Below are 22,762 nucleotides of genomic sequence, written 5' to 3' on the forward strand. Positions count from 1 at the left end.
GGGCAGAACTGGCTTTAAGTGTGTGATAGAGTTGTTGTGTGTGATCTTGTGGACGTTACTGTCCCTCTTCTAGTCTTCTTTTCTGTGAGTGGAGGGCCAGAGGACCGAGCTGAGGTCAGCTCCATCGCCTCCTTCTTGGTAGCTACAAACTGAACACCATGGCCCACCCCGAGGCAGAGGCAAAGACAGCACTGGGCCCGGCATACAACTTGGGGTATAGCAAGTGTCACCCTAAGCAGTGATTTCATTAAACAATAACCTGGAGTTCTAGTAGGCCCAGCCTATGGTGACAGGTTCAAAGCCCCCCACCTTCCTCCCCAAGTGAGGCCTATCTAGTCCTCTCAGGGTTGTTGCTGTTGCTCTTTGCGATTTGTGAGACATTCTCTCATGAGCCTGGCCTCAAACTCAGTAGGTAGCCAAGGCTTCCCTTGAAAAGCAACAACAACAACAAAAGTTATTTATCCTTCTTGCCATTTATTTATTTACTTTTGTGAATGTTTTAGGGTCACAATGTAGCTCTGGCTGACCTAGAACTCATTCTGTAGACCAGGCTGGCTTTGAACTCACAGAGATCTGCCTGCCTCTGCCTCCCGAGTGCTGGGATTAAAGGTATGCATCCCCACCGCCTGGGTTTTTTTAAGCATTTGTTTAATTCTGTGTAAGAGTGTCTGCACATGGATACGAGAGTGCAGATAGATGGCTGACGAGACCAGAGGTGTTGGATACACTGGACCTGAAGTAACTAGCGTGTAAGCCACCCAAGGTGGGGATGGGAACCACACTTGAGTCCTCTAGAAAAACAGCAAAGAACCTGAACTGCTGAGCCCTCTCTCCAGTCTTTGCCTTAGCTTTTAATCTTTTTAAACTTTTTTTTTCCCGATTTATTGGTGATGACGCATGCGCACACAGTCACAAGCACACACAGACACACACACAGACAAGCCGGGATTCGAACCGGCGACCTCCGCCTCCACGGGCGGCGCTCCCAACCTCTCAGCCAGCGCTCAGACCGTTGCGCTTTTAATCTTTTTAAAAGATTTATTATTTAATGTACACTGGTGTTTTGCCTGTGTATATTCTGTGAGAGGCTGTCAGATTCCCTGGAACTGGAGTTACAGTTATGTGCCGTTATGTGGTTTCTGGGAATTGAACCTGGGTCCTCTGGAAGAACAGCCAGTGCTCTTATCCACTGCCATCTCTCTAGGTCCTAATTTTTTTTTCAACTAAATTTATTTGTGTGTGCATGTGTCATAAGGATTACCTTTGTGTGTGTGGCAGTCAGGGGACAATTTGCATGACTTGGTTCTTGCTTCTCATCAGGTGATCCCAGGAACTGAATTCAGGTCCTTGGTGTTAATAGTCAGGGCCTCCATCTGCTGAGCCATCTCACTGGTCCCCAGTTTAGGTCTTAAAACCCATTTGACTCCATGACAAGGCAAGCATTCTTACTATCCCGATTTCAAAGAAGACATTGAGACCCAGCAATGCCCTGTGTTTGATGAAGTAGCCAGAGTGCCTGAGCTGTGGTTTGAATCCACATTATCAGGGAGTCGGTTTAGGAAGTTGTCTTGAGAGTTTCAGGGATTATGTGGGCTAGGCCTGGGTCCTAGATGGTTCGGGTGGGGTACTGAGTCTTCTAGTGGGGGTGGTATGCAAATTCTTGAACCAGAACTGGGATGGAGATCTGGGTTCTGGCAAAGGAGAGATTGGTGTTTTCATATCCCCACCCCTTGCAGATGGATATAGTTCAGAGAAGGGGATGTTTGTTCCCCACCACCCACCCCTTGGTGACATAACAACAAGGCAGCCAATGGCCAAGGCCCCTCCCTTCCTCCCCCTTCCCATTCCTTTTCCCTCCCAGCCCAAGGCTGGGGCTGACCAGTCGGACCAGGAGCTCTGCAGGTGTCTGGAGGCTCAACGGTAAGAAATGGTCAGCTAGCCAGGCACGGAAGCCCTAGGAACACAGGCTGGGGGGCGCGCGGGGGCGGGGGGCTGGGAAGGGAGAGTCACAGAAGAGTTAAATTCATGGGCTTTGGAACCAGGCTCTGGGTTCAATTCCTAACTTCTTTGGGTGGTGGAGTGCTCTTTGAACTCATGTAGCCCAGGCTGGCCTCCAATTTATATAGCTGAATGTAAGTTTGAACCTCTGGGCCTCCTGTTTGCAGCTCCTAAGTGCTGGGACCACAGGCATGTGCCACCATGTGAGTGTGTGTGGTGCTGGAGATGGATTGCTGGGTCACATGCTTGCTAGGCAAGGCTCTGCCAGCTAGTCTCCTACCTCTCTAGCCCTTCCTTCCTTGGTTTTGGGGACGCGATCTCAGGATCTTTCTATGTAACTCAAACTGGCCTTGGACTTCCAGCAACTCTCTTATTTCAGTCTCATGAGTGCTGGGCGTGCACAACTACACCTGCTGGGCAGCTTCAGGTGAGAGACTTCAACCTTTGTCTCCACTTTTCCATCTGTAAGATGGGCAGATGGAGGCTCCCTTGCTCAGATGGAGGAGTCTGTGAATTGCTGGGGAAAAGGTTCTTGGTCTTTGAAGGAGAAAGGTGGATGGTAGCACAGTCCCATTGGTAGGAGGCTGGGCTCAAGCTAAAGTTGGTGCCTCAACTAAAAGTTCCCCGTTGGCTGGGAGGAACTTAGGGGCCACTGTGGTACAAAGTCTGGGTATGGAAGACAGGTGTGGTAGTTTATACCTGTAATCCCAGCTAGTAGAGGTTGAAAGAGACAGGAGGACCAGAAGTTCAAGGTCATCCTCAGCTACTTAGGGAGTGTGAAGCCAGCCTGGACTACCAGGAGACACTGTCTCAAATATACAAACATAGCTGAATCTGAGAAACAGATGTATAGCCCCCTCCCTCTGCACTCTCGGTTATTGCCAGAAACTAGTTTATATTAACTGAGCACTTACCATAGACAAGATAATATACCATATACATATCTGCTGGCTCAAAGTTTCGAGCCCACTGTGTGGTGTATATTTGTGTGTGGGGTGTGTGTGTGTGTGTGTGTGCGTTGAAGAAAGACTGGCTGACTTTGAACTCGCAATCCCCCAACCTTAGTTTTCCAGTGCTGGGACTGCAGGTAGGACTGCAGGCTACACTGCCTAGGCACCTCCTCCCAGCCTCATTCTATGGCCATAGACAGTGTCCAGAGGCCAGGATGAGCTGGACCAGGCCTAGCTTCCACTGCTGACGGTAGCTGATCACAGGTGGCTTGGGGAAGTCGAAGCTCTGAGTGGACAGAATCACACATGGGGTAGACAGCAGCTCCTAGGAGAAGGGAGCCGAGTATTTGCCTCCATCTAAAATGTACAAATAGATCTAAGCCTGGTGGTGTGGGTCTGTCATACTTCAAGGACAGCCTGGGCAACTTAGTGTGACCCTGCCTCAAAATGAAAGGGACAAAGAAGGCTGGAATATGTCGGAAAACATAGATCAGTTGGTGGAGGTCAGCCTAGACTCGTGCACAACAGGCCAAGGGCTTGAGCTCTAGCCCCCATAAAACTTGGTGTGGTTGAGACTGTAATCCCAGAACCAGGGAGGTCTGAGAAGAAGGATCAAAAGTTCGAGCTCATCCTTGGTTACTTAGGGAACCAGAGGCTAGCCTGGGTTTGTGAGATCCTGTGTGTCGTCAACCCCCCCCCCCAAAAAAAAACAAAGAAAAGTAGAGGGCTCAGAGGTAGCTCAATAGTAGAATGCTTGGCCAGCAACCATGGGGCCCTGAGTTCAATACCCAGCATTTTATTTATACACATACATGTATGTATATGAGAAGCTGGGCGATGGTGGTGCACACCTTTAATTCCAGCACTCGGCAGGCAGAGGCAGGTGGATCTCTGTGAGTTCGAGGCCAGTCTGGTCTACAGAACTAGTTCCAGGACAGCCAGGGTTACACAGAGAAACCCTGTTTCGAAAAACCAAAACCAAACAAATATATATATATATATATATATATATATATATATATATATATGAAAACAAATCAAAAGAAATTTTATATATATATATTACATATAGTTTTGTTTTGTTTTTCGAGACAGGGTTTCTCTATGTAGCCCTGGCTGTCCTGGAACTCACTCTGTAGACTAGGCTGGCCTTGAACCCAGAAATCTGCCTGCTTCTACCTCCCAAACACTGAGATTAAAGATGTGTGCCACCATTGCCTAAGACATTATTATATTTCTATACATTAGTACACAGTAGTAAATGCTTAAGGCGCAGGGTCCTTGTAAAGTTTGGAAGAATTTCAGGCACATGTTAGGGTGGTGCCTCAAGAAATGAACTGTTGACATCCAGAAAGTTCTGCCTGGCCACAGTCACCAGGAGGACTCCACTCCCTCTTCCTGTGACACAAACCAGGACTCCCAGGAAGCAGGTCCCCAACTTCCTTACCTAGGGGGCTGGGCAGGGCTGAGAACAAAGGGTGCCTGTGGAGGGTGCATTTCCCACGGAAGCTGCCTGCACCCCTGCCCAGGAGCTGGGCACATGGCTCAGGAAGGGCTCAGTGGCCTAAATATAACTTGGGCTGGGCAGCTGTTCCGGGCACAGATGAAGAGGGAGGGCACCGTGCTGCCCCTGCTCTGCCTAGACTTCCTGTGTTAGGTTCTAGGTATAGCCTCACTGCCTGGGCCCAGAGCAAGGAGAATGTGGCCTACAACACGCTCTTTGGTATCTACCGCTACACAGACCTTATTGACTCTCATTTGGATTGGATTTTCTTTTTCTTTCTTTTTTTTCTTTTTCTTTTCTTTTTTTTTTTTTTTTTTTTTTTTTGAGACAGGGTCACATGCTGTAACCCAGGCTGGTCCAGAACTCATTATGTATCCCTGACTGGTCATAAACTATAAATCTTCCCGCCTCCCACTCCTGATGTTTTAGTATTTTTGAGGCACGGTCTCATGTAGCCCAGGCTGCCTTCTAACTCATAATCCTATTTGATTACAGGAGTCTTCGGCCACTCCCAGATTGACATTGTCTCCCACTTTCCTTTACTTGCTGGTAAATAGGGTCCCACGAGGCTGCATAACCAGGCCTGGCACAAACAAGGTCCCTCTGAAGTTTATTCACTTTGACCCCTCTCGCCCAGCTCAGTTCTTGCTGTCTGTCACAAATTGGGACTCGAGTAGAAGTCAAAAGCACAGGTCTTTACCCCACCTCATCCTAGTCATGTGACCCTAAACAGGTAACTTCTCTCTGAGTCTTTTTTTTTTTTTTTTTTTTTTTTTGATTTTTCGAGACAGGGTTTCTCTGTGGCTTTGGAGCCTGTCCTGGAACTAGCTCTGTAGACCAGGCTGGTCTCGAACTCACAGAGATTCACCTGCCTCTGCCTCCCAAGTGCTGGGATTAAAGGCGTGCGCCACCACCGCCCGGCCTCTCTGAGTGTTGATCTCTGCCTTTGCAGCTAGCTTATTCAGGGTGAATTCCAGGTTATTGCCTGCCCAGGGTCTGGTTCACAGGGAAGCCGTCATTAGGGAAGGTCTTCAAGGTTACATGCCAGAGCTGAGGGCTCACAAGGAAGCCTGGGCTTAGACACAGAGTTCTGAGACACTGTGGGGGGCAGCCAGTGGAGCAGTTACAGTGTGTGTGTGTGTGTGTGTGTGTGTGTGTGTGTTTTAGGTTTGTCCTGCCTAGCCAATTGTAAGCTAAGTTTGCTGTTTTGATACCCAGTTTCACACAGCTGGCCTATGAAGCTTAGGGATGGCCTTGAATGTCTGATCTTCCTGCCTCTCTCTATTTGCCAAGGGTTGGGATTATACTTATGAACCACCAAACCTGGTTTATGTAGTGCTGGGAAGTGGAACCCAGGGCCTTTGTGCAGGCTAAGCAAGTGTTTTACCGTCTGAGCTCCTCTGCCCCAGTGGTGAGCTATGAAGGGCCATTGTGTGGCGGTCGGTGGGTGGGTGGGCAGGGGCAGAATGTGACTGGCACAGCAGATGGGCCATTGTGTAAGGGAATGTGCCGCATGTGCCTGACCTTTTCCTGTGTGGCAGGGGTTGGCGGGCTGGCATGCCAGGTGGGGGCCAAGCTCAGGAACAGTCCCCTTTTCCGTGTCCCCAGAAGAGCCAGACTGGAGGCTGACGACTCTATGCCTTCTTGGCTTGTGTGTCCCACATGGGTATCAGTTCCCTTGCCTCTCTGAGAGGATGTATTTTCAGAAGTAAAGCAGGTGTCTGGCAAACTAAAACCAGTGTCATACGCTTGTGACTCAGTATTTGGGAAGCTAAAATGGAAGATCAGGAGTTCAAGGTCTTTTTCAGCTACGTAGAGAATTCGAGGTTAACATTACTGAAGACCCTGTCTGAAAGCGCCAAGCAAGCCAGGAGGTGGTGGTGCGCACCTTTAATCTGCCACTCTTGAATCCCAGAGCTCTGGTTTTGATCCCATAGCAGGGAACAAATCAGATGCGGTGGGATTTCAAGTTTGGGCTACCTGGCCTGGCTCTGTATTAGGGCTTTTGAGACAGGGACTCGCTGTGTACCCCAGCTGGCCTGGAACTAACTATATGGCACTTGTGGACAAAGAATTGCCAGAACGGGCACAGGGTCAGCTCTCAGGAAGCCACTGGGGCCTAGGAAATAATACTACTGTGTATGTCGTTCTTCCTAGAGACCCAGACCCAGGAGGCCCAGGGAGCTGGAGGTGACCCTCAGGTGAGTGCTGGCTGGTACCACATACCCTTCCTTCTCTGTCTTCCCTGGGCCTGTCTGGTGCCCCATGGCCCTTTGTCTCTCCTTGGCAGGCAGCAAGACCTCAAAGGAAGCGTGAAATCCCTGCTCACAGTTGTGTGTCACCTCAAGTGGGGCTCCGAGCATCAGGAGAAAAGACCAGCACCCAGGAAGCGGTGAGGGACCCTACTCTTTGTCCACCTGATACCACTCTTGCTTTGACTTCCCTAGCAAGCCTCACCTCTACCCCACGATCCCCCCCATGCCTCAAGACTCCATCTTGTACCCCAGGCTCAGCGGCAGCCGCTCCATGAGGAGCTGAAGTCGGTCCTACAGCAGAAGGAGGGGAGGAAACAGGAGCCTGAGGCCCAGGCGACTGGCTGCCGAGCTATGGAGGCTAGGAGCCGCAGCGCTGAGGTGAGTGTTCACAGGCCAGGGTGGCAAGGGGGCATGTCCCGGCTCCTCTGGGCATCAGTGTCCCACCTCTAAGCTGGAAAGTGTAAATGTTAGGGGAAATGAACACCTGTAAAATGCTCAGCACAGTGTTGGGCATCCAGGTAGGTGTGGTTGCTTTAATGCCTGCCATTTTAGCTTCCAAGTTCAAGGTCAGCCTTGGCTACTGAGCTGAGACGCTGTCTCAAAAAAAAAAAACAACCAAAACCCTCCCAGCGACTGATTCTGTGGATCATGAAGAGCTGAGTGAATAGTGAGTGCCGCCAGGCTTGGAGGCACAGGCCTGTCATTCGTTCTAACACTTGGAAGGGTGAAACGGAATGACTCAAGTTCAAGGTCAGCCTGGTCAACTTAGTGAGACTCTGTCCCAAAAAAGGAAGAAAATAAGTGTCACTCAGGGATGGGGTAGAGTACCCTAACATGCACGAGGCTCTGGGTTCAATCCTTGGCATTGATGATGATGATGAAACCCAGCAGAGGGGCCAGCCAGATGTCTCAGTGGGTACAGTGCCTGCTGCCGAGCCTGCTGACCTGAGTTCCATCTCTAGAAGCTCCACGGTAGAAGGAAAGGGCCAGTTCCTACAATTGATTCCCTTAACCACTATATACATACACATACAGAAGTAAATGGATGTAACAGCCTGGTCTACAGAGCTAGTTCCACGACAGGCTCCAAAGCCATAGAGAAACCCTGTCTCGGGAAAAAACAAAACAAAACAAAACAAAAAAAAACAAAACCAAAACTTTGAAAAGAAACCCCGTGACTGGAGAGATGGTTCACTGGCTAAGAGCACTGACTGCTTTTCCAGAGGATTGGTTCCAATTTCCAGCACCCACACGGGGCTCACAACCATCTGTAACTCCTGTCCCAGGAAGATGACACCCTCCTGTGACCTCCACTGACACCAGGCAGTGTGGTGCACAAACATCTGGAAAAACACCAGTGAACATAAATTTTTGTTTGTTTGTTTTGTGTTTTTTTGTTTTTGTTTTGCTCCCTCACCCCAAATCTTTTTAAATTAAATTAGAAAATAGCTGGGCGTGGTGGCACAGGCCTCTAATCCCAGCACTTGAGAGGCAGAGGCTGGTGGATCTCTATAAATTCAAGGTCACCCTGCTATTCATACTGAGTTTCAGGACAGTCAGAGCTGTGAGACTCTGTCCTGAAAAAAAACAAAACTAAAAACTGAACAGAGATCTTTCATCCGCAGGTTCATGCTTATGATCCCATCGTACCATCCCAGTAGTCAAGGAGGACTACTATGAGTTAGAGTCAACCTGTACTACAGAGTAGGACCTTGTGTCAAAATATGCCCCCTACAGACAGGTGAATCTCTGTGAGTTCGAGGCCATCCTGGTCTATAGAGTGAGCTCCTAGATAGGTTCCAAAGCTACAAAGAAACTCTGTCTTGACAAAAACAAAAAAACAAAACAAGAATCCTGTCCCGCGCAACCGTCTCGCCAGCAAGAACGACGCGGCACACACAGGATCCTTCTGCAGAAAGCTTTAATGCGTCTTGAGAGGGAGAGCATAAGCTTACAGAGCGGAGACCCCAGAGGACCAAAGCCCAATCCTTTTATAGGTTAATAGTCCTCGCCTCCGACGTGTCACGCTCTGACTGGTTGCAGCTCGTCAGCCCATATGACGCCACGGGAGAGGCAGAGAACAAGGGATGGAAATTTCAGTTGGTGCTGCCGAATGCAGGCGCCATCTTGTAATGGAGTATGCAGGGGTGGCTCCTCACAGAATCCAAACAAACAAACAAAAAAACAAACCTAGAAAGAAGAGGTGAGGCTGTATAGGGTCAGGGTAGAGGGCTTTGGACCCAAAGGGGCAAGTCTAATCCTACACTGCTTTGGCTGTGCAGTCCTAGGCGGGTGACCTAACCTCTTTGAGAACCAGCTCCCGCATTGGTGAGATGGGGCAATGGTCCCCACCTCTCTGGGGACTTTGAGGATTGACTTTTTGGCCTTCTGTACAGTCCGGCACTAAGGGAACGCCCTCAGTGACTGTCATTGCTTTTCAATTATGTTGGCAGTTTTAACTTCTTCCACTGGGCACTGGGCTACGTGTCTCTACTTATAAAGGAGCCCCATGCAGGCTGGGGGCAGGCAAGGGGGTTACTGCTTATAGAGCCCGGGGTGGAATACCAGGACAAGGCTTGACTGTTTAATGTGCTGTGTGCCATTAGGAAGACTACTTTAACTTTCTAGGTTTTACTGCCTTCCTGTGACCTCCCCCAAAATATGGGGGGACGCAATGAGATCCTTCCCATAGGGGAGTCGAAGGACTATGCGGCTCCCAGAAGCCCACTCCAATGACTTTTTTTTTTTTTTTTTTTTTTTTTGGTTTTCCAAGACAGAATTTCTCTGTGTAGCCCTGGCTGTCTTAGAACTCAATCTGTAGATCAGGCTGGCGTCGAACTCAGAGATCTGTCTGCCTCTGCTCAAGTGTTAGGATTAAAGGCATGTGCCACCACTGCCCGGCCCCACTCCAACTCTTAGGTTCCATATTGCCCTGCCCTAGTCCCTTGAGGCCACTGCAGCAGGGCATCTAGTCTAGACCTGTTTTTCCCTCTCGGGGCTCTGGGATGGTCTCAGTGCCTTGCACCTGCCCCGTTTCATCCTCGCTTGTTCACAGGCAGATACTTCCCCGTATTACTCAATACTGCAGGATAGCAATAGGCTCAGGACGTGCACAGGGCTGCCCCAGATGCACACAGCAAAGTGGTTTCCTAGACAGAATCAGATCTCTCGCTTCCTCTACTGGGAAGCAGATGTGAACCCTGTAGAGTGTTCCGGAACAAGGGCTGGTAAATACCACGAATGCCACTTCTGCTACGGTCGCCATTCGTAACCCACACACCCCTTCATTGGATTCCCTCTCCGGGGGAGTTAGAAAATCCACAACAGCGTTCTCACACATATTCAAACCCACAGGGGTCAAGGCCCCATTCTTCCATCCTGTATGCCCTTGTTCTATAGGAATAATTACTCTCAAGTGGAATATTTCATATATGTGTTTTGGTTTGTTTGGTTGGTTTTGTATTGGGAATGGAACCCAGAACCTTGTGCACACTAGGCAAGGCCTCTACCACTGGGTTAATTCCCTAGGATAGTTATAAAGTTATTAAAGTCCCGCCTGGTCTTTAGAATAAGAATATGGATCCCTGGAGTTGGCATTTTGTCTTATGCCTTTAATCCCAGGACTTGGGTGATTGAGGTTGGATAGCTTTGCCTCAGCCTAGGCCTAAGGAATCCCTTTCAGTAAGGGCAGTGGTGAGCATGTGGGGCACACCTGTCATCATCCTGAGACAGAGGCAGGCAGATCACTGTGACTTAAAGACCAGCTTGATGTATGTAGTGTTTCAGGCCAGCCAGAAGCTCATGAGACCCTACCACAAACAAATAATAAATACATGAGGGGGACAGGTGAGCGGACCTAAGCTCAGTTTCCAGCTTCCACGGTGGACTGTCACAACTAACTGCTTGTGGCTTCAGCTATAGAGGACCCCAATCCTTCCTCTGGCCGCCATAGGCACCCATGTGCATATGCACATTGCACACACACACACACACACACACACATCTTTTAAAAGGTCGGGCATGGTGGTACACATCTTTAATCACAGCATTCGAAAGTGGATCTCTGTGAGTTCAAGGCCAGCCTGGTCTACATAACAAGTTCAAGGCAGGTTGGGACTCATCCCATCTCAAAATGAAGAAAGGAAAAGAAGGAAGGAAGGAGGGAGAGAGGGAGGAAGGAAGATAGGAAAGAAGATGAATAAGCCTCTCAAAGATGCCTCTTAGGCACTCCAAGATCCGGCTCTGTCCACGCACCCCCTCCTCTTCCAGACCCGACCCTTGCTCCTCCGGACCCCGATCCCCCCCCCCCGCCCCTCCCGGAGAGCGAGCAGGAGGGTAGAGCAAGAGAAGGAAAGCCATGGCGAGCTCTGGGCGAGTTGCGGTCCTGGAGGGTCATTGCAACCCCTCGCCGCCCACCACAGGAGCTGAGACGAGCCGAGTTGGTGGAGATTATCGTGGAGACCGAGGCGCAGACGGGGGTCAGCGGTATCAACGTAGCGGGCGGCGGCAAAGAAGGAATTTTCGTTCGCGAGCTGCGCGAGGATTCACCTGCAGCCAGGAGCCTCAGCTTGCAGGAAGGTGGGTGTGGCCTGGACATGGAGAGGCGGAGCGGGTCTTCGGGGCGGAGTTAAGAATCGCCCTTGGGTTGGGGGCGGGGCCTGGAGGGGTGGGGCGGGTCTGATCTGCGGAGGCGGAGTTGGGAATCTGCTTCTCGTGGGGGGAGGGGGGGCGGCTGGGTTAGGGCGTGATGGGAGTGGGGCGGAGCCTTGTGGCATAGTGGGGACGGGGCTGACATGCGTGGGTGTGGTTAGGTATCTGCCTAGAGTCCTGGCGGGGATGTAACTGAAAGTGGGCCTGTTTGCCAGGAGGCGGGGTTAAGAAGTTGGGGTGAGGCTTTCCTTGTTCTTTTCCTGAATCTAGGTCCTACTCGAGCATGACAGGCAAGCGCTCTACCGTTGAATTACATCTCATTCGCTGTTTGGGGGGCTCGGGAAACTGAGTCAGGGCCTCATGGAAGCCAGGTTTGCATTGAACTTGCTGTACAGCTATGGATGATTTGACGCCATCTCCCAAAGAGCTGGGATTACAGGCATGCACCACCTTGCCCAGCTTTCCGATTCCTTTTTAAATTTTTGAGAGTCTTCCTAAGTGGTCACGTTATCCTTGAATTTCCTGTATAACTCTGGCTGGCCTTGAACTTGAAAGATGATTATTTTATTTGTGTGGGTGTTTTGCCTCCAAGTACGTCTGTGTGCCTTGTGCCTGCTGTACCTCTGGAGGCCAGAAGAGGGCACGGGATTCCTGTGAGCCGCCAAGTGGGTGCCAGGACAAATATGGATCCTCTGGAAGAGCAGAGAGCACACTCTTACATTATTTTTGGTTTTTTCTTTTTTGGTTTTTCGAGACAGGGTTTCTCTGTGTAACAGCTCTAGTTGCCCTGGAACTCGCTTTGTAGACCAGGCTGGCCTCCAACTCACAGAGATCCGTCTGCCTCTGCCTCGCGAGTCCTGGGATTAAAGGGTTGAGCCACCACCACCGGAGAGCACCCTTAACCACTGAGCCTTCTTGCTAGCCATTGGTATTGAACTTTTGATCCTTCTGCCTCAGCCTCCGGGTAGCTTGGATGACAGGCCTGAGTGACCATGCCCAGCTGGCACCGTGATTATTTAAGGCCAGTTCATTGTCTGTGTTGGACTCCCAGAACCCTCGTGATATTTCTGTGTCTCTATATTTTCATCTTTAAATGGGAATAATTAGCACTGATCTCATGAGGTTATTATGTAGCTCAAATGAGTCAGGTTTTGAAAACAGCACACAGCGAAGTGTCCCACAGTAAACACTATGTAAGTGCTAATTAATGTGTTATTGGGACAGGAGAAAGGGGTGGAGTTAACTTGAGGTGAAGAGAAGAGCTTAATTAAATAATTAAATGAAAGACATTTTAAGAAATATGGATGAAGCCGATTTGACTTATGTATTGCATGTAACAATTATTCTTTTTTAATTTTTTTTTTTACAAAATGTGTTTATTTTTGTCATACTGGGGATGGAACCCAGGGCCTTTGGACTTGCTAGACAAGTACTCTGTGACTGAACTGTGCTCCCAACCTCTCAGTGGTGGATTCTAGGCAAGCTTTTTTTTTTTTTTCTGAGACAGGTTTCTCTGTAGCTGTGGAGCCTGTCCTGAAGCTAGCTCTTGTACACCAGGCTGGCCTTGAACTCACAAAGATCTGCCTGTCCTCCTGAGTGCTGGAATTAAAGACATGTGCCACCACTGCCCAGCTTTAGGCAAGGTTTCTACCAATTAAGTAATTTTTTTAATATTTATTTATTATGTATACAATGTTCTGTCTATGTATATGCCTGAAGGCCAGAACAGGGCACCAGACCTCACTACAGATGGTTGTGAGCCACCATGTGGTTGCTGGGAATTGAACTCAGGACCTTTGGAAGAGCAGGCAAAGCTCTTAACCACTGAGCCATCTCTCCAGCCCCTCTATAATAATTCTTTATGAAGCATCTTATTGCTTTGGCTACAATGGCGAACAAAACAAAGCAAGGTTGCTGTACCTAAGGCGTTTACAATATAGGGGGAAGACACTAGTAAGGAGGTCAGGGGAAGGGCAGTTTTGAAGGGCTCATACAGACTATGGCTTTTATTCTGTGACGTATGCAGAGAAGCAGCACTTGGCCAGCATCGATGAGGCCCTAGGTTTCATCTCTAGTACTCCCAGGAGTTTTTACCTGAACAGGGAGTAGCCTGGTGATAACTGGAGAAAGACAGGGTGTAAGTGTTTTTGTCTATTTTAAAACTCAAGGACAATTTTATTTCAGACTGGGAGAAAAACTCCAAGGCAAGCAAGCTGTAAGTCTTTGCAATGGCTGAGAGGAGGGAATGGAAGAGAGAAAACCAGGCTTTTTAAGTTAGAGTCCAAGCAAGCAGTGGCGGTTAGTAAGTGGTCACATGACTAAAGTGCTGCAGAGCCTCAGAGAGGGTGAGAAGACACTGTCAGGAAAAGCTTGCCCAGGCCCTGAGCAGAATCCAAAAGAAAGAGAGGTCACCAGGCTCTCAAGTGCTGCACGATCAAAGCTCTGCCTTCGCTGTTTGGTTTTTGGTTTTACTTTTTGAGATCCAGGCTAGCCTTAGATTCAAGATTCTCCTGCCCCAGCCTCCCAAGGGTGGCTGGGAAAACAGGCATTCACCATCAGACCTCTTAGATCAAAGCTGTCTCTTCCACACCAGCTGGAGCTGTGGATGGACAGCTGGGTAGACAATTCACCCTTCCCGTCTGTGTTCTGCATCTGAGAGTTTAGCCAATCAGAGACTGAAAATATCTGTGAGAGGGTGGGGGGCTCGTACTGAGCATGTCTGGACGTTTCTCTTGTCACTGTTCCCTAAGCAACACAGCTGAGGGGCTAGAGAGGGGACTCTGAAGCTAAGAGCATTTGCTGATCATTCAGGGAGCCTGGGTTCAATTCCCAGCACCAACATGGTGGCTCACAACTGTCCCGTGCAGGGACACGACTGTCCAGGAGGTCACAAGCCCTCTTCGGGCCTCTGTGCTGTCATGTGCATGGAACACATAAAGTAAAAATGAACAAATCTTTAAAAACAAAGGGACAACCATTTATATGACATTTACACTGTATCAGACATGATCTGGAGCTGGGCCTAGTACTGGCCTGTCATCCTAGCAGCCCCTGGGAACCTGGGGCAGGAGGCTGGACCACCTAGGGAGACTTTGTCTCAGAAAATAAATAACTATTTAGGAGGCAGGAGAATGGAAATTTAAAGGCCTGCCTAGGCAACTTAGTAACATCCTGTTTCAAAAATTGGAAAGAGGACTAGGGCTGTGGCTCAGTGATAGAGGACTTACCCAGAGTCAGCAAGTTAGAGCCTGGGGGTGTGGCTCAGTGGTAGAACATTAGTCCATCTATGCTGTAGGCCCTGGTTCTGTCTCCAGCACCATTAAAAACAAAAGGTGGAGGCTGAAGAGATGGCTCAGCATTTAAGTAAAAGCGTTGGTTACCCTGCTTCTTTTTTCCCTTTTTCTTTGGAGACAGGGTTTCTCCATGTAGCCTTTGCTGCCCTGGAAGTAGTTCTGTAGACCAGGTTGATCTTAGACTCAGAGATCCGCCTGCCTCTGCCTCCAGAGGGCTGGGATTAAAGGCGTGCACCACCACACCTGGCACCTAGAGACGGTTTAAAGTACAGGGAGGATGTGTATAGGTTTAATGTAAATACTATAGCTGTTTTTGGGACTTGGACATTCACGGGTTTGTTGTCTGGGGTGGAGAGTGTTCCAAAGAAATTCCCTGCAGAGATTGGGGTGCAGAAGAGAGCATAAAGGAAGGAAACATAAACTTGGATGTTAGAAGAAGCAGACTTTTTTTTTTTTAAGTGTTTTTTCAAGACAGGGTTTCTCTGTAGCTTTGGAACCTGTCCTAAACTCACTTTGTAGACCAGGCTGGCCTCAAATTCAGAGATCTGCCTGTCTCTGCCTACCAAATGCTGATGGGCACCACCAGGCTGCTTTTTTGTTTGTTTGTTTTGAGACAGGGTTTCTCTATGTAGCCCTGGCTGTCCTGGAACTCACTCTGTGGACCAGGCTGGCCTCAGACTCATGAAAATCCACCTGCACCTACCTCCCAAGTGCTGGAATTAAAGGCATGTGTCACCACTGCCCAGTTAGAAGCCGACATTTTGCTAAATTTCACAAAATTTCCCAACTGGGACACTATAGTCCTAATATTCAGGAAGCTGAGACCAGAGGATTGATAGTTCGAGGCCAGCCATGGATTCATAGTGAGAGATCAAGACCAGCCTGAGCTACACAAGGAGAGATTCAAATAATCAAAAGCAAAAAACAAACGCTGGAGAGAGATCAGTGGTTAAGACACTGCAGCCAGCAGTTTCCCAGCATCCTCGCTGGGCAGCTTACAACCTCCTTAACTCCAGTTCCAGAAGGTACGAAGCGCTCTCCTGGCCTCTGTGGGAAGCAGCATGTGTATGTGCGCGAACACACACACACACACACACACACACACGATAAATATTAAAACACACACAATAAAAAGTGTTACAGGGGCTGGAGAAATGGTTCTGTGGTTAAGGGTGCTTGCTGAACTTCCTGGGGACCCTAGTTCAGTTCCCAGCACCCATATCACATGGCTCATAGCCACTTGTAACTCTGGCTATAGGGTATATGATGCCCTCTTGTGACCTCAAAGAGTACCCACATAAACAAGGCATACATGCCAAGCCTCCTTAGCCTTATTTCCCAGGGAAAGGTGAGTGTGCTAACTGCCCATTCCTCAGTCCCACATGCAGGACAATCAGATGCAACAGGGAGTCAAGACAAAGCAGGAACTCAGTTTATTACTGTGAGCATCAACTTACATAGGTTAAGTGACATCATATGACACAGGGGTACTCCAGCCAACGAGAGACAGCCAAGCCCTCCCTCTGGCTGGAGGGGAGTCTACCTAGATTTTGCTGTCTCATCCTCACTTGGTAGCTTTGAGACTATCCTTCAAATTCGAGCCAGGACTCGAGGTGCAGGCCCTGAGATAATTTTGGCCCAACTCATACATACAGGGCCATACATTAAAAGCCAAGAGAAAGCAAGGGTGGCAACACACTTCTTTAATCCCACACCCTGGGAAGCAGAGAGAAGAGGCTAGACAAAGAACGTCTGCCAGTGTGTTTTTTGTATGTATGTGTGGTATTGGAGACTGAACCCAGGACATCCTTCATGCTAGGCAAGCATGCTCTATCGCAGAGCTACATCTCCAGTCCCAACAGTGTGTTTTTATGCGTTCAAGAATATGGGGGACAGACTGCAAGGAACTGCCATATAGGCTATCACCTTTATAACCCATAGCCGGGAGTGGTAGCAAATGGCTGTAATCTTCGCACTTGAGGTGGAGACCGAAGGATCAGGGGTTTTAGATCATCCTTCGCTATTATAGTAAATTGAACTACACGAAACTCCTGCGGACACTCATGGATGTTACTTTGCGATGGATGTTACTCTATCCAGTCCACCATAAGTGGCCTGATTGGTTCAATTTGTAAAGGAGCGGGACCAAAGCCAAAGGAACCAGCTTCGTTCCTCTGATATTTCTCTGATATTTTCTCTCTCAAGCCAGAGGCAGAGATCAGCAAGGTCAAAATCTGGGCCTGGGCCTCACTTGGCTGACTCCTACGAAGTGGGCGTGTCCCGTGTGGGTGGAGCCAGGGGAACTCACTCCCCGCCCACCTCTACCTCGCTTGCAGGGGACCAGCTGTTGAGTGCCCGCGTGTTCTTTGAGAACTTCAAGTACGAGGACGCGCTTCGCCTGCTGCAATGCGCCGAGCCTTACAAGGTCTCCTTCTGCCTGAAGCGCACTGTGCCCACGGGGGACCTGGCTCTGCGGCCCGGGACGGTGTCTGGCTACGAGATGAAGGGCCCGCGGGCCAAAGTGGCCAAGCTGGTACGCGTGCTTAGCCGGGTCCCGGCCCAGGGCTGCCCCAGCGACCCGGTCTCTGAGCCGTAAACCCTACTCCCTGCTATCGTGGCCCAGTTTATCCCTTTGTCTTGTCACTAACCCAACACTAATTCACCCCCTGCCCCTTGTTCACTGCTCCTAAACTCAGCCCCCTGGAAGGAGGATGCGCCAATCAGAAGGTGGCTTTCGCCCATCCGAACCAGGCTCATTAGGGGCCACAGAGGCCTCCTAGAAGGCCAGATTCTAGCCTAAGGGCAGTTGGGTTACTGAGCAACCCGAGTTTCTTTTCCTCTCTGGGTACCAGTCTCCACATCTCTACAATGAGAACGTTGGAAAGGCCTTAAATTTTTGGGTCCCTGTTGCTATCACCCCTGTCCATTCACAGTGAGTTTCTAAATGACTGTCATTGCCTTCCTGGGGTGAAGTGACAAGACAGGCAATGTATCCCCAATACATCCCCAGCCTGGTATAATACTAGGTGGGGTTTTATTTTTCTGTCCACTCCCAGCCTCCCACTGTCCACAGCCTCCTCTCTCCTGCCTCTCTCCTCTCTCCTCAGAACATCCAGCATCTGTCCCCTGTGAAGAAGAAGAAGATGGTGCCAGGGGCCCTGGGGACCCCTGCAGATTTGGCCCCAGTTGACGTCGAGTTCTCCCTTCCCAAGTTCTCCCGACTCCGTCGGGGTCTCAAAGCCGAGGCTGCCAAGGGGCCTGTCCCAGCTGCCCCTGCCCGCCGACGTCTCCAGCTGCCTCGGCTACGTGTCCGAGAAGTGGCCGAAGAGGCCCAGGTAGCACGAATGGCTGCTGCTGCTCCTCCCCCAAGGAAGGCCAAGGCAGAGGCTGAGGTAGCCACAGGAGCTGGGTTCACAGCCCCTCAGCTAGAGCTAGTTGGGCCTCGGCTGCCAAGTGCTGAGGTGGGTGTCCCTCAGGTGTCAGCTCCCAAGGGGACCCCATCAACAGAGGCAGCCAGTGGCTTTGGCCTCCATCTGCCGACCCTTGGGCTAGGAGCCCCAGCTGCACCAGCTGTGGAGCCCCCAGCCATAGGAATCCAGGTCCCACAAGTGGAGCTCCCCACCCTCCCCTCTCTTCCCACACTTCCATGTCTGGACACCCAGGAAGGGGCTGCAGTGATAAAAGTCCCCACCCTGGATGTGGCAGCACCTTCTGTGGGGGTGGACCTGGCTTTGCCAGGTACGGAGGTGGAGGCCCCAGGAGAGGTACCTGAAGTGGCCCTGAAGATGCCCCGCCTCAGTTTCCCCCGCTTTGGGGTTCGAGGGAAGGAAGCTACTAAAGTCAAGGTGGTCAAGGGCAGCCCCGAGGCCAAGGCAAAGGGTCCCAGACTTCGAATGCCCACCTTTGGGCTTTCTCTCCTGGAGCCCCGGCCCTCTGGTCCTGAAGCTGGCGCTGAGAGCAAGCTGAAGCTACCTACCCTCAAGATGCCCTCTTTTGGCATTGGCGCAGCTGGGCCTGATGTCAAGGCCCCCAAAGGGCCGGAAGTGAAGCTCCCTAAGGTTCCTGATGTCAAACTCCCGAAAGTGCCTGAGGCAGTCATTCCAGAGGTGCGACTCCCCGAAGTACAACTGCCCAAAATGTCAGAGGTGAAACTTCCAAAGATCCCTGAGATGGCCGTACCTGATGTTCACCTTCCGGAAGTGCAGCTGCCCAAAGTCCCTGAGATGAAGCTCCCGAAGGTGCCTGAGATGGCTGTACCTGACGTACACCTCCCAGAAGTACAGCTCCCAAAAGTCCCAGAGATGAAACTCCCAGAGATGAAACTCCCAAAGGTGCCCGAAGTGGCCGTGCCTGATGTTCGACTTCCGGAGGTTCAGCTGCCCAAAGTGTCGGAGATGAAGCTCCCTAAGATGCCCGAGGTGGCCGTGCCCGATGTTCGGCTCCCAGAAGTTCAGCTGCCTAAAGTGTCGGAGATGAAGCTCCCAAAGATGCCCGAGATGGCCGTGCCCGATGTTCGGCTCCCGGAAGTTCAGCTGCCCAAAGTGTCGGAGATGAAGCTCCCAAAGATACCCGAGATGGTCGTGCCCGATGTTCGACTTCCGGAGGTTCAGCTGCCCAAAGTGTCGGAGATGAAGCTCCCAAAGATACCCGAGATGGCCGTGCCTGATGTTCGACTTCCGGAGGTTCAGCTGCCCAAAGTGTCGGAGATGAAGCTCCCAAAGATACCCGAGATGGCCGTGCCCGATGTTCGGCTCCCAGAAGTTCAGCTGCCTAAAGTGTCAGAGATCAAAATGCCTGACGTGAAACTTCCTGAAATGAAGCTTCCAGAAATAAAACTGCCCAAAGTGCCTGAGATGGCAGTGCCCGACGTCCATCTCCCAGAGCTGCAGCTTCCTAAAGTATCAGACATGCGACTGCCCGAAATTCAAGTGCCACAAGTCCCAGAGGTGCATCTTCCTAAGGTGCCAGAGATGAAGTTGTCCACAGTTTCTGAGGTGCAGAGAAAAGCCGTAGGGGTGGAGCAGGCAGAAGGGACTGAATTTAGTTTCAAGTTGCCCAAGGTGACCTTGCCCAAGATAGGGAAGGTGGGCAAGCCCAGTGAGGCAGGTATTGAGGTTCCAGGTAAACACATGACCCTTCCCTGTCTGCAGCCAGAGATGGGCAGTGAGGTGACTCGTGTTAGCGTCCCCTCCCTCTCTCTGCCTTCTGTGGAGCTTGACTTGCCTGGGGCCCTGGGCCTGGAAGGACAAGTCCAAGAAGCCCCCTCAGTCAAAGTGGAGAAGCCAGAGGGCCCCAGGGTGGCAGCAGATGTTGGAGAGGTGAGCTTCCGGGTGCCCTCTGTGGAGATTGTAACTCCACAGTTGCCCACAACTGAAGTTGAGAAAGAGCAGCTAGAAATGGTAGAATTGAAAGTCAAACCCACTTCCAAGTTCTCTCTGACCAAATTTGGACTTTCGGGACCCAAAGCAGTCAAGGCCGACGTGGAGGGGCCTGGGCGAGCCACCAAGTTGAAGGTCTCCAAGTTTGCCATCTCACTCCCCAAAGCTCGAACTGGGACCGAAGCTGAAGCGAAGGGAGCTGGGGAAGCAGGGATGCTGCCTGCCCTGGATCTGTCCATCCCACAGCTCAGCCTGGATGCTCATCTGCCCTCAGGCAAAGCGGAGGTAGCAGGGGCTGAGAGCAAGCCCAAGGGGCCCAGATTTGCGCTGCCCAAGTTTGGGGTGAAGGGCCGGGACTCGGAAGCTGAAGTACTAGTGGCAGGGGAAGCTGAGCTTGAGGGAAAAGGCTGGGGCTGGGATGGGAAGGTGAGGATGCCAAAGCTTAAGATGCCATCTTTTGGACTGTCCCGAGGGAAGGAAGTAGAAGTTGAGGATGGACGTGTTAGCCCTGGCGAAAAACTGGAGGCCATAGCTGGTCAGCTTAAGATTCCTGAGGTAGAACTGGTCACACCAGGAACTCAGGAGGTAGAAGCTGCCGCCAGTGGAGTCAAGCCATCAGGTCTGAAGGTGTCCACCACTGGGCAGGCGGTGGCAGAAGGCCAAGAGGGAGTGCTAAGGGTGCCCACCCTGGGCATCTCACTGCCCCAGGTAGAACTGACCAGCTTTCGCGAGGCAGGAGCTGAAATTGCAGCTCCATCTGCAGAGGGCACAGCAGGCTCTAGGGTCCAGGTGCCCCGGGTGATGCTGGATCTGCCTGGAACCCAGGTGGCAGGGGGTGATCTCTTAGTAGGTGAGGGCATCTTCAAGATGCCCACAGTCACAGTGCCCCAGCTAGAGCTGGATGTCGGGCTGAGCCATGAAGCCCAGGCTGGTGAAGCAGCCAAGAGTGAGGGTGGCTTGAAGCTGAAGCTGCCCACCCTGGGTGTGGGAGGCAAAGGAGAGGGTACCGAGCACGAGGACCCCGGGGCACAGCGCACCTTCCAGCTCTCGTTGCCTGATGTGGAACTCACTTCCCCAGTCATTAGCCATGCTGAGTACCAAGTGGTTGAGGGCGATGGGGATGCTGGACACAAACTCAAGGTTCGGCTGCCCCTGTTTGGTCTGGTGAGGGCTAAGGAAGGAGTGGAAGGCGGAGAAAAGGCCAAGAGTCCAAAGCTCAGGCTGCCCAGAGTGGGCTTCAGCCAAAGTGAGGTGGTCTCCGGAGAAGGCTCTCCAAGCCCTGAGGAGGAGGAAGAGGGCGGTGGGGAAGGAGCTTCTGGTCGCCGGGGTCGGGTCAGGGTCCGATTGCCTCGTGTAGGCTTGGCTTCCCCTTCCAAAGTCTCTAAGGGACAAGAGGGCGAAACAACTTCCAAGTCCCCAGTCGGGGAGAAGTCACCCAAATTCCGCTTTCCCAGGGTGTCCCTAAGCCCCAAGGCCCGGAGTGGGAGTAGGGACCGGGAAGAAGGTGGATTCAGGGTCCGACTGCCCAGTGTGGGGTTTTCAGAAACAGCAACTCCGGGCTCCACAAGGGTTGAGGGAACCCAGGCTGCTGCCATCTGAAGCCCTGGACAAAGGTGGATTCCCCTCTTGCCTTCCCATACCCCACCCCAACTCCCCATTTGTGTGTGACATTACTAGCACTAATCCTCAGAAGGCTCTGAGATGGGCAACTGACTCAGGCAGGAGCCGGAGGCCCGGGACGCCTCATTAGCAGAAGTGCCTGTATATTAAGCCAAGCTACATGAATAAAATAATTCAAAAGTTGCCATGTGTCCTGGTTCCTGTGTGTGCTCAAGTGTGTGTGTGTGTGTGTGTGTGTCTCCTTATTTGTGGCCCCCCCAGGCTTATGCAATGTTAGTTGAATGGACCTGGGGGACCCATTGCCCTCAGCAAGTGAACTTTTGTTCATCTTTCCCTTTTCATAAACAGGACTTTATTTTACTTTTGGTGGCTTGGGGATTGACCTTCAGGGCTTTTGTGTATGCTAGCCAAGTATTCTACCCCAGAACTATAGCTCCAGCTTTTAAAAAAGCACTTTTAGTTTAATCCCGGCACTCGGGAGGCAGAGGCAGGCGGATCTCTGGGAGTTTGAGACCAGCCTGGTCTACAAGAGCTAGTTCCAGGACAGGCTCCAAAACCACAGAGAAACCCTGTCTCGAAAAACAAACACAAAAACAAACAAACAAAAGCACTTTTAGTATTTTATCTGTAAGAGGGTTTTCCTTGTATATTATATGCATGGTGCCTGTGGAGGCCAGAAACTCCAGAGATTTGTGAGCCACCATGTGGGTGCTAGGAATTGAACCCAGGTCCCCTGGAAGAGCAACCAGTGTTCCCTAACTACTGAACATCTCCCCCCACCCCTTTGACTTGGTCTTTTTTTTTTTTTTTAAAGCAAAGCCTCATATACCAGACTAGTCTCAAACTATGTAGTCAAAGATGAGTCTGCTGCGTGCCTCCAACTCCCAAGAGCTGGGATTGGAGGTCTATGCCACCATGCTTGGTGGGAATTCATGTGGTGCTGGGAATTCAGCTCAGGGCCTCATCTATGCTGGACAAGTACTCCACCAAGCGAGCTACATCCAACCCCTTAAGTTTTAATTTCAAATTTCACTGTTTCCCAAGCTGGCTTGGATCTCCCCTCCGTTGTCTTCACTCATCCTGCCTCAGCCTTCTGAGAAGAGTTGGAGCACAG

General features: G+C 50.9%; 1 protein-coding gene across 1 annotated transcript; it reads left to right on the forward strand.

The window, feature by feature from the left end:
• The first annotated feature begins 1,866 nt into the window (after positions 1-1,866).
• On the forward strand, positions 1,867-21,799 carry Prx (periaxin). The gene is made up of 7 exons (XM_057763221.1): positions 1,867-1,920; positions 6,610-6,653; positions 6,743-6,844; positions 6,960-7,085; positions 11,129-11,285; positions 16,987-17,183; positions 17,758-21,799. The coding sequence occupies exons 4-7, from the start codon at positions 7,059-7,061 to the stop codon at positions 21,625-21,627; spliced, it is 4,251 nt and encodes a 1,416-aa protein (XP_057619204.1). The 5' UTR covers positions 1,867-1,920; positions 6,610-6,653; positions 6,743-6,844; positions 6,960-7,058; the 3' UTR covers positions 21,628-21,799.
• Positions 21,800-22,762: the final 963 nt, after the last annotated feature.

The sequence above is a fragment of the Chionomys nivalis genome, chromosome 2 (assembly GCF_950005125.1).
Source record: "Chionomys nivalis chromosome 2, mChiNiv1.1, whole genome shotgun sequence".
Classification (NCBI taxonomy): Eukaryota; Metazoa; Chordata; class Mammalia; order Rodentia; family Cricetidae; genus Chionomys; species Chionomys nivalis.